The 12,771-nt window shown below is 38.9% G+C and overlaps 1 protein-coding gene across 3 annotated transcripts in view; it reads right to left on the minus strand.

Annotated features, from left to right (window-relative positions):
• AK4 (adenylate kinase 4) overlaps positions 1 to 12,771 on the minus strand; it is a 68,465-nt gene that overhangs the window by 43,420 nt on the left and 12,274 nt on the right. For 2 of the 3 annotated variants that reach the window (XM_077278225.1, XM_077278224.1), the window contains exons 1-2: positions 9,095 to 9,293; positions 7,996 to 8,184 (exon numbers count right to left, since the gene is read on the minus strand). In XM_077278225.1, the coding sequence (XP_077134340.1) occupies positions 7,996 to 8,140 (145 nt within the window). In that variant the 5' untranslated portion in view covers positions 8,141 to 8,184; positions 9,095 to 9,293. Of the gene's footprint in view, positions 1 to 7,995; positions 8,185 to 9,094; positions 9,294 to 12,771 lie in introns of those variants that run through there. The other variant, XM_077278226.1, reaches the window with a different exon arrangement.

Genomic DNA, 12,771 nt, shown 5'->3' on the forward strand with positions numbered 1-12,771 from the left:
TATATATATATATATATATATATATATATGTCAGTGACATACACATATATAGAAGTATTTATGTTGCATAGAAACATACAAGAAAAGCCAGTAGATCATCTGCCGTGTTCTGTAAAATCACTACAGGAGCCGACAGAATAGAAGAGATGAATTACATACAGTAAATACAAATAGGATAGATATATAGACATCAGTGACAAATACAATTAGTACAGTGTGTTTGCAAATTACTGGACATGTATTTAATTAATAAAAGGTTATTTTTAGGAAAAAAATGGCGTGGGCTCCTGCACAATTTTCGTAACCAGCAGAAGGAAAGCTGACGACTTGGGGCAGATGTTAATAGCTTGGGAAGGGGGTAATACCCAGGGAGCTTCTTAGGCTAATAATATCAGCTCACAAATGTATAATTAGCCTTTACTGGCTATTAAAGTGGGGGACCCCCAAAAAGGAATGACGTAGCAAAAATGACAAAAAAATAAATAAAAATCAGAGCACAACATGAAGACCACCCCCACAGGCCGACCCAGACCACGAGCATATCATTAATTCAAAACTGAAAATAAAGATTACACAACAACCACAAGATGGATTTCATCACCAGGTATCATTGTAATCAGTACACTGTGTTCCAAATTATTATGCAAATTGGATTTAAGTATCATAAAGATTTAATTGTTTTATTTTTCAAATAAGCTTGTGGATGCTATTGTGTCTCAGGGCTCAATGAATCACTGAAATCAATCTTAAACACGTGATAATTAGTTTTCCAGGTGTTTCTAATTAAAGAAAAACTACTTAAAAGTGATGTTCCACATTATTAAGCAGGCCACAGGTTTCAAGCAATATGGGAAATAAAAAGGATCTCTCTGCTGCTGAAAAGCGTTAAATAGTGCAATGTCTTGGACAAGGTATAAAAACATTAGATATTTCATGAAAACTTAAGAGTGATCATCATACTGTGAAGAGATTTGTGACTGAAACAGAGCACAGACAGAGTTCATGCAGATAAAGGCATGAGGAAGGTTTCTGCCAGACAAATTCATTGGATTAAGAGAACAGCTGCCAAAATACCATTACAAAGCAGCAAACAGTTATTTGAAGCTGCTGGTGCCTCTGGAGTCCCTCGAACTTCAAGGTGTAAGATCCTTCAAAGGCTTGCTGTGGTGCATAAACCTACTATTCGGCCACCCCTAAAGAGTGTTCACAAGCAGAAACGGTTGCAGTGGGCCCAGACATACATGAAAACTAATTTTCAAACAGTCTTGTTTACTGATGAGTGTCGAGCAACTCTGGATGGTCCAGATGGATGGAGTAGTGGATGATTGGTGGATGGCCACCATGTCCCAACAAGGCTGCGATGTCAGCAAGGAGGTGGAGCAGTCATGGTTTGGGCCGGAATCATGGGGAAACAGCTGGTAAGGCCCTTTAAGGTTCCCGAAGGTCTGAAAATAACCTCTGCAAAGTATATAGAGTTTCTGACTGACAACTTTCTTCCATGGTATAAAAAACAGAAACGTGCCTTCAGGAGCAAAACCATCTTCATGCTGACAATGCACCATCTCATGCTGCAAAGAAAACCTCTGAGTCATTGGCTGCTATGAGCATAAAAGGAGATAAACTCATGGTGTGGCCACCATCTTCCCCTGACCTCAACCCTATAGAGAACCTTTGGAGTATCATCAAGCAAAAGATCTATGAGGGTGGGAGGCCGTTCACATCAAAACAGCAGCTCTGGGAGGCTATTCTGACTTCATGTAAAGAAATACAAGCAGAAACTCTCCAAAAACTCACAAGTTCAATGGATGCAAGAAAAGAATTATGAAGGTGATATCAAAGAAGGGCTCCTATGTTAACATGTAACTTGGCCTGTTAGGAGGTTTTGGAGTTAAATAGCTTTTTTTATTCAGTGAATGTGACCTCCTAATGCTGCAAATTCCACAAATGAGCATTTTCAGTTCTTTAAAACATCAAATGTCTAGAAATTCTACTGTGCCTAATAATTTGGAACAGTGCATTGTGAGTTTTTATTCATTTTGGAGATTATACTGTTATCATTGGGAGGTTTCTTCAATAAAATTTGATGTATACTCTAACGGGTGATGACTTATATTAGACTGACTGTACAGACCATTTAGGAAAATCCAAGAAAAACGTTATTTGCATAATAATTTGGAACATGGTGTATAACGGCGCTGACCTGACACTGTCTGTAGGTTACTGTGTACAATCCTGCTGACAGGTTCCCTTTAAAGCGACAGTGCTGAAAAAACTTTCCAAAATATTACCCCAACCGACAAAGCGCTGTGACGAGAAATTTAACTCAGTCCCATAAAAGTAAGTAGGGCTGCATGACAATGTGTACACAGTCCTATGTCAGGAATGGTGCGGTTTTAGATATTTGGCTGATGCTCATAAAGGCGCCTAGAGGCCACTTTGTTCCAACCTTTGCAGGAGGAGGACAACACAATTTGGGCTTTGAAGAAGGAGCAAAACAGGGGAGAAAACCCATTTACATAGTCATTTATATTTTAAAATTGCAAAACTGGAAATATATTTATTTACTAAACAATCTAGTTCTTGAAACTCTCTGTACGGCTCCATCTCTAGAGGCAGTCAGAAAAGGGAAGCCCAAAACATCCTACATTTATACGAGGAGGCGGCACTGCCCAATCAGAGGAGACTCGTGTGCTTGTCCTATATTCAGTGCAATGTGGAAAGTGAAAACACGTTCCCTGTAATCTGCGAGTCTCCTCACAACTATGCACAGAACCTCCAGTCTGCATTCTGCAAGTCCCTGACTCATAAGCCTGTGCAAATAGTTAGAGAAGAGGAAGGAAGGAGAGAACATTATTCTTTATTTACTTTGCTCCCATCAAGCTCCTAGGCTGGCGAATGCTCTAGTTACCTTCTAGACCCTCTCACAGGAGGCAGTAATCATTAGAGAATTACACAGACACTTGGATAAAACCAAAATGACAAGCCCTAAAGGGGTATTATCAAGGTATTAAACTGCTTTTTGCAAGAAAATAAGCAAGTTTGCAATTAACTTGCTTTTTCTACCTGCTGTCATTCTCCTGCAATGAAAGTTTTTATCTTTCATGGTGTACATATCATTTCCCTGGAGCTCGGCCATGACTACAAACACTTCTAGTGTTTGAAAAGAAACAGATAATTTCTATCTGTTTGTTTGTTCCGGATTTTATTGTGGGAAAAAAAAAGCATTATTACTAGTGATGAGCAAATATACTCGTTGCTTGTTTTTTCCCGAGCACGCTCGGGTGGTCGCCGAGTATTTGTAACTGCTCAGAGATTTCGTTTTCCTTGCTGAAGCTGCATGATTTACAGCTGCTAGCCAGCCTGAGTACATGTGGGGGTTGCCTGGTTACTAAAGAATCCCCTATGTAATCAAGCTGTCTAGTAGTCGCAACTCATGCAGCTGCGGTGACGAAAACTAAATCTCCGAGCACTAACAAATACTTGGAGACCACCCGAGCGTGCTCGGGAAAACCCGAGCAGCGAGTATACTGGCTCATTTCTAATTATTACAAAGAATGTAAGTCCGCAAGGACAGGGTCCTCTCCCCTCTGTACCAGTCTGTCATTGCAAATTTGTTTACTGTTATTGATATCTATAACCCTGTATGTAACACCTTTTCACATGTACAGCACCATGGAATTAATGCTGCTATATAAATAAATAATAATAATAATAATAATAATAATACTATAATAGTGCTGCCTATGTATAAGAATATAACTACTATAATACTGCTCCTATGTACAAGAATATAACTACTATAATACTGCCCCTATCTACAAGAATATAACTACTATAATACTGCCCCTATGTACAAGAATATAACTACTATAATACTGCCCCCTGTGTACAAGAATATAACTACTATAATACTGCCCCTATGTACAAGAATATAACTGGTATAATACTGCCCCTATGTACAAGAATATAACTGGTATAATACTGCCCCTATGTACAAGAATATAACTACTATAATACTGCCCCTATGTACAAGAATATAACTACTATAATACTGCCCCTATGTACAAGAATATAACTACTATAATACTGCCCCTATATACAAGAATATAACTACTATAATACTGCTCTTATGTACAAGAATATAACTACTATAATACTGCTCCTATGTACAATAATATAACTACTATAATACTGCTCCCTATGTACAAGAATATAACTACTATAATACTGCCCCTATGTACAAGAATATAACTACTATAATACTGCCCTCTGTGTACAAGAATATAACTACTATAATACTGCTCCTATGTACAAGAATATAACTACTATAATACTGCCCCTATGTACAAGAATATAACTACTATAATACTGCCCCTATGTACAAGAATATAACTACTATAATACTGCCCCTATGTACAAGAATATAACTACTATAATACTGCCCCTATATACAAGAATATAACTACTATAATACTGCTCTTATGTACAAAAATATAACTACTATAATACTGCTCCTATGTACAATAATATAACTACTATAATACTGCTCCCTATGTACAAGAATATAACTACTATAATACTGCCCCTATGTACAAGAATATAACTACTATAATACTGCCCCTATGTACAAGAATATAACTACTATAATACTGCCCTTACTTACAAGAATATAACTACTATAATACTGTCCCCTATGTACAAGAATATAACTGCTATAATACTGAACCTATGTACAAGAATATGACTACTGTAATACTGTCCCTATGTACAAGAATATAACTACTATAATACTGACCCCTATGTACAATATAACTACTATAATACTGCTCCTATGTACAAGAATATAACTTCTATAATGCTGCCCCTATGTACAAGAATATAACTACTATAATACTGCCCCTATGTACAAGAATATAACTACTATAATACTGCCCCTATATACAAGAATATAACTACTATAATACTGCTCTTATGTACAAGAATATAACTTCTATAATGCTGCCCCTATGTACAAGAATATAACTACTATAATACTGCTCCTATGTACAATAATATAACTACTATAATACTGCTCCCTATGTACAAGAATATAACTACTATAATACTGCCCCTATGTACAAGAATATAACTACTATAATACTGCCCCTATGTACAAGAATATAACTACTATAATACTGCCCCTATATACAAGAATATAACTACTATAATACTGCTCTTATGTACAAGAATATAACTACTATAATACTGCCCCTATGTACAAGAATATAACTACTATAATACTACTCCTATTTACAAGAATATAACTACTATAATACTGCTCCTATGTACAAGAATATAACTACTATAATACTGCCCCTATGTACAAGAATATAACTACTATAATACTGCCCCTATGAACAAGAATATAACTACTATAATACTGCCCTTACTTACAAGAATATAACTACTATAATACTGTCCCCTATGTACAAGAATATAACTGCTATAATACTGAACCTATGTACAAGAATATGACTACTGTAATACTGTCCCTATGTACAAGAATATAACTACTATAATACTGACCCCTATGTACAATATAACTACTATAATACTGCTCCTATGTACAAGAATATAACTTCTATAATACTGCCCCTATGTACAAGAATATAACTACTATAATACTGCCCTTACTTACAAAAATATAACTACTATAATACTGCCCCTATGTACAAGAATATAACTACTATAATACTGATCCTATTTACAAGAATATAACTACTATAATACTGCTCCTATGTACAAGAATATAACTACTATAATACTGCCCCTATGTACAAGAATATAACTACTATAATACTGCCCCTATGTACAAGAATATAACTACTATAATACTGCCCTTACTTACAAGAATATAACTACTATAATACTGTCCCCTATGTACAAGAATATAACTGCTATAATACTGAACCTATGTACAAGAATATGACTACTGTAATACTGACTCCTATGTACAAGAATATAGCTTCTATAATACTGCCCCTATATAGAAGAATATAACTACTATAATACTGCCCCTATATACAAGAATATAACTACTATAATACTGCTCCTATGTACAAGAATATAACTTCTATAATACTGCCCCTATGTACAAGAATATAACTACTATAATACTGCTCCTATGTACAAGAATATAACTACTATAATACTGCCCCTATGTACAAGAATATAACTACTATAATACTGCTCCTATGTACAAGACTATAACTACTATAATACTGCCACCTATGTACAAGACTATAACTACTATAATACTGTCTCCTATGTACAAGAATATAACTACTATAATACTGCCCCATGTACAAGAATATAACTACTATAATACTGCCCCATGTACAAGAATATAACTACTATAAGGCTATGTGAACACGTAGGTTCGGGTCCCTGCGGGTTCTCCCGCAGCGGATTTGATAAGTCTGCAGGGCAAAACCGCTGCGGTTATCCCTGCAGATTTATCACGTTTTGTCTTGCGGTTTCCGCTGCGGGCTTTGGTTTTACTATTGATGCTGCATATGCAGCATCAATAGTAATGTTAAAAATAAAAAAAATGGTTATACTCACCCCCTCTGACGTCCCGATCTCCTCGGCGCTGCACGCGGCGGTCCGTTTCCAAAGATGCTGTGCGAGAAGGACCTTCGTGACGTCACGATCATGTGACCGCGGCGTCACCGCAGGTCCTGCTCGCACAGCAAACCTGAGACTGGACGGCCGCGTGCAGCGCTGAGAGGTGAGTATAGCATTATTTTTTATTTTAATTCTTTTTTTTTTTTTACCACAAATATGGTTATCAGGGCCTGAAGGAGAGTCTCCTCTCCTCCACCCCGGGTAGCAACCGCACATTATCCGCTTACTTCCCACATCGTGGGCACAGCCCCATGCGGGAAGTAAGCGGATCAATGCATTTCTATGTGTGCAGAATCGCTGCGATTCTGCACAAAGAAGTGACATGCTGCGGGTTGTAAACCGCTGCGTTTCTGCGCAGTTTTTCCCGCAGCATGTGCACAGCGGTTTGCGGTTTCCATAGGGTTTACATGTAAATGTAAACGCTATGGAAACTGCTGTGGACCCGCAGCATCAAAATCGACGCGGATCCGCGGTAAAACCCGCAAAGTGTGAACATGGCCTAATACTGTCTCCTATGTACAAGAATATAACTACTATAATACTGCTCCTATGTACAAGAATATAACCACTATAATACTGCCCCTATGTACAAGAATATAACTACTATAATACTGCCCCTATGTACAAGAATATAACTACTATAATACTGAACCTATGTACAAGAATATAACTACTATAATACTGCTTCTATGTACAAGAATATAACTACTATAATACTGCCCCTATGTACAAGAATATAACTACTATAATACTGCCCCTATGCACAAGAATATAACTACTATAATACTGCTTCTATGTACAAGAATATAACTACTATAATACTGCCCCTATGAACAACTGATTGCTCAGTGATTATTATTTACAGAACGGGTCTAAGCAATGATTTGGGTGTAGGTGACCTTGGGAAGGCCACATTGTCTTTAGATAAATATAGAAACTCATGCCTGACTACTTGGTCACCATTGAATAGATAGAAGATATTAAGTCTTTTCTGTGAGTTTTCTGGTATCAAAAAGTTGCACATTTTGCCGGATGCCATTTTATCATGACAATGTGTCATTTCTTGCTAGCCTGTACCACTTTCCAATCTCTGTCTATCTCTGTCTGCCTGTGATGTAATGTTCTCCAGATTGGGCCTCATAGTTGTGCATTTCAGTGCTGAATCGTTCCTCTCTGTGATCGATGCTTTTTCCATCTCGTCAGTTTGTATCACTTTCTTTCAGCCATTCTGTATATAGAACCTCATTAATAAATCATATATAATATCCGAGAACATTCGCTGCCCCCTGCCCTGCGCCCTTGAGAAATCCGCTGATAGTTTTATCTTACCGGTATTGGATCGGATGTTCTGTCTCAAGAAATCACCACTGGACAGATGCTGCAGCCCGAAGTTCTTGGCGATCCTGTGGCACACTGTCCCTTTGCCAGATCCCGGTGGTCCTAAAATGACAGCTCTCAAAAGTTTGGACGCCATCAGAAGGGGTGTTTGTCCTTCTGGAAACCCAACTCCGAGAGGATCTGAAAAAGAACCAATCGGAAAAAAATATTTGGTTACTGCCTCCTGCTCAGTCCCGGCCCCTCTTAAGATGCCAAAGAATACTTAAATGAAATTAACCCCTTCTCTTCCACATTAAAGAGACATGACATATTATAAAATTGGGAAACTGGAGGACGATTTGCGACACCAGGTGAAAGATTCTGCCCCTGGGCTGCTGTGACACTACAACTCCTAGCAGAGTCTGTGCCTCTGCTTCCCCAGCTGTCTTGGTACTACAACTCTCAGCATGACCTAATGTATCTGTAAATTGTGGATCCCTGGCTATTGTGACACTACAACTCCCAGAATTCCTCATCATCTCTTTTCAGCTTGTAGTTCCCCAGCTGTTGTGACACTACAACTCTCAGCATGGCGTAATTGCTGCCGGCAAACTGTAATTCTCCTATAAGCAGCAACATGCCCTGAAAAGACATTTGTTTCCTGTGGATTCGGAGACGTTGAGACACTACAACTCCCAGCATAACCCTGACCTCTGTAACTGGTGACTCTCCAGATATTCCCAACATGAACTGAAGGCTGCAGGTTGTAGTCCACCTATATGATGCATAGCAACTTTAGATATTTTCTTAAAGCAACAGATCCGCATCTACGGCCGTCTACAATATTAAAATTCTTCTATTCAGCAGCTAATATCTTTAAAATTAGATTTTTTTTTTAGCCATAATGGAAAAAAATGCAACTAGTGTATCTGAAACCAAAAAGAATATTGCCTTTGTCAAAATGGCATAGAGGTCATTCCCTGGAGCCTCCTTAAGGAGCAGTCAGAGCCCTTCCTTTTGCACTTTACAGCTTTGACAGGCAGTGGAGATATATACGCCTGAGCTAAGATACAACATCCTTGTTTTTGCAATTTGCAAAGTCCTAACTCACCTCCTGGGTTCCTCTATATCCTTCAATATGGCGAGTAAGCAGTAGTAGGGGATCCTACATTACATGATCCGCGTCCAGGCTGGGAGCCTTTAAGGGAGAGGATTGTGGCACAGGAGGGACACGACGCCCAGCGCAGGCTGCTCCCTCACACATCAGCAGCAAAGAATTCTGCACAATTCATTGTGGAGGCTCAGACGCCCCGCCGCACAGACTTCTGGGATATGTAGTCTTATTGCTCCTTACAAAAACACAGGACTATAGATGGTCAAACTACAGCTCTATGATGCCACCTGGTGGATGCTGTCAGAACCGCAGAAATGGATTTGGATACAATTTAATTTGTTTCAATTTGTGTCACTTTTTTTATTTACCTTTTTTTGGTTCTGTAACATTATATTATAGTTCTTAACTCTTTTCTTCCCCATTTTAAATATCTCTGCTTGTTGTCGGCGTTAGGCCACGTTCAGTATTTGGTCAGTATTTTACATCAACATTTTTAAGCCAAAAACAGGAATGGGTGAAGCATGCAGAAATGGTGACATGTTTCTATTATACTTTCTGTCTAATTGTTCCTCTCCTGATTTTGGCTTACAAATATGTAAATAAGTAAAATACTGACCAAATACTGAACGTGTGAACGTGGCCATACAAGAATATTCTTGATTCAAACTAAAGTCCAAATACCGTAAGTGTACAGACCTAATACTTTTTACAGCTATGGGTTTGTTACAATTGTGAGCCTGTGTAAACAATCCTCTGTGAGCATCGGCACTGATACATTGTAGCCAACTACCGGGACAAAAAAAGAGATTTGTGCAGCCAATGTTTGCCTCGAGAGAATTGTGTAAACCAGACACACTAGGTAAGAAAACGCTGTGTAAAGGTTGGTACTTTCAGCTTCTGAATGTAAATCAGAGTGTTCATCTTCACTGACAACAAGCAGAGGTCTTGAACAGTCTGCATTCCTCTGTACACGATGTATATACTGCAGGGGCGGACATATCATTGATGCAACCTGTACAGGCCTGGGACAAGGTATTTTGGAGCTCCAGGCCGATTAAGCCAATTTGGTCCCCACCCCTCCCCGATGAACCCTCAGCCCCCAAGTAAAGAAATAGGTCAGAGACTAAGGGTAACAGGTCCCCTTATCACACACCTCTCCCCCCTCCAATGGGATAGGTAACAAGCTCTGACCACTTTCACTAGAACTATTTACTTTTTCACCCAAAAATACCAGGAAAGGTAAAACAGCGGTGTACTTTTTGAGACTCAACAAGGAGTGGAATTTCAAGATATAAAATAATTACCGTAATTGTTTGTGGACCATTTACATAATTCCAGGGACAAATAGCGATATTAATCCCTGATGTCCCATATTTTATGTCAGACACAAGGATAGTCATGCAAATTAATATAGCTTAACTATAACATGGGCAATTTGTTTCAATTATGGTGTCCAGCATTTGGCGTATACTTTAATGGAAACTAAACGGACCTCATTATAGATAAAGGGAAATGCATGATGGTTTTGTCATGAGACAAATACAGTTTGCAACAAAACTGAATGGATAGTGGTTCTGGTGACCTATCCGTGTACTCATGAATTCTGTTGACGTATTCATATAGTAATGTTTATTCTGGTGCTGTATTCATGTACTACTGTTGGCTCAGGTGATGTGATTTTGGTGCTGTATTCATCCCCAGAACCATCATCAGTACATGAATACAAAACCAAAATCATCATCACAACATAAATGGAATACCAGAGCTATTAATAGTACATACAGGTCCTTCTCAAAAAATTAGCATATAGTGTTAAATTTCATTATTTACCATAATGTAATGATTACAATTAAACTTTCATATATTATAGATTCATTATCCACCAACTGAAATTTGTCAGGTCTTTTATTGTTTTAATACTGATGATTTTGGCCTACAACTCCTGATAACCCAAAAAACCTGTCTCAATAAATTAGCATATTTCAACCGTCCAATCAAATAAAAGTGTTTTTTAATAACAAACAAAAAAACCATCAAATAATAATGTTCAGTTATGCACTCAATACTTGGTCGGGAATCCTTTGGCAGAAATGACTGCTTCAATGCGGCGTGGCATGGAGGCAATCAGCCTGTGACACTGCTGAGATGTTATGGAGGCCCAGGATGCTTCAATAGCGGCCTTAAGCTCATCCAGAGTGTTGGGTCTTGCGTCTCTCAACTTTCTCTTCACAATATCCCACAGATTCTCTATGGGGTTCAGGTCAGGAGAGTTGGCAGGCCAATTGAGCACAGTAATACCATGGTCAGTAAACCATTTACCAGTGGTTTTGGCACTGTGAGCAGGTGCCAGGTCGTGCTGAAAAATGAAATCTTCATCTCCATAAAGCATTTCAGCCGATGGAAGCATGAAGTGCTCCAAAATCTCCTGATAGCTAGCTGCATTGACCCTGCCCTTGATGAAACACAGTGGACCAACACCAGCAGCTGACATGGCACCCCACACCATCACTGACTGTGGGTACTTGACACTGGACTTCAGGCATTTTGGCATTTCCTTCTCCCCAGTCTTCCTCCAGACTCTGGCACCTTGATTTCCGAATGACATGCAAAATTTGCTTTCATCAGAAAAAAGTACTTGGGACCACTTAGCAACAGTCCAGTGCTGCTTCTCTGTAGCCCAGGTCAGGCGCTTCTGCCGCTGTTTATGGTTCAAAAGTGGCTTTACCTGGGGAATGCGGCACCTGTAGCCCATTTCCTGCACACGCCTGTGCACGGTGGCTCTGGATGTTTCCACACCAGACTCAGTCCACTGCTTCCTCAGGTTCCCCAAGGTCTGGAATCGGTCCTTCTCCACAATCTTCCTCAGGGTCCGGTCACCTCTTCTCGTTGTACAGCGTTTTCTGCCACATTGTTTCCTTCCAACAGACTTACCATTGAGGTGCCTTGATACAGCACTCTGGGAACAGCCTATTTGTTGAGAAATTTCTTTCTGGGTCTTACCCTCTTGCTTGAGGGTGTCAATGATGGCCTTCTTGACATCTGTCAGGTCGCTAGTCTTACCCATGATGGGGGTTTTGAGTAATGAACCAGGCAGGGAGTTTTTAAAAGCCTCAGGTATCTTTTGCATGTGTTTAGAGTTAATTAGTTGATTCAGAAGATTAGGGTAATAGGTCGTTTAGAGAACCTTTTCTTGATATGCTAATTTATTGAGACAGGTTTTTTGGGTTATCAGGAGTTGTAGGCCAAAATCATCAGTATTAAAACAATAAAAGACCTGACAAATTTCAGTTGGTGGATAATGAATCTATAATATATGAAAGTTTAATTGTAATCATTACATTATGGTAAATAATGAAATTTAACACTATATGCTAATTTTTTGAGAAGGACCTGTAAATACGGCACCAAAACCAACAATCAGTACATGAATACATCACGTGAATCACAGTAAGTTAATACACATGACTACATCACCAAGCTTAGTACAACAATCAATTGTAATGTCAAGTCAGACCCATATACAATTGTATCGCATGAACATACAATTCCCAGTATGTCCTTAACAACTGTAAGGGTACCGTTACACTAAACGATTTACCAACGATCACGACCAGCGATACGACCTGGCCGTGATCGTTGGTAAGTCGTTGTGTGGTCGCTGGAGAGCTGTCACA

Source organism: Ranitomeya variabilis, chromosome 8 (genome assembly GCF_051348905.1).
Source record: "Ranitomeya variabilis isolate aRanVar5 chromosome 8, aRanVar5.hap1, whole genome shotgun sequence".
NCBI classification, from domain to species: Eukaryota; Metazoa; Chordata; class Amphibia; order Anura; family Dendrobatidae; genus Ranitomeya; species Ranitomeya variabilis.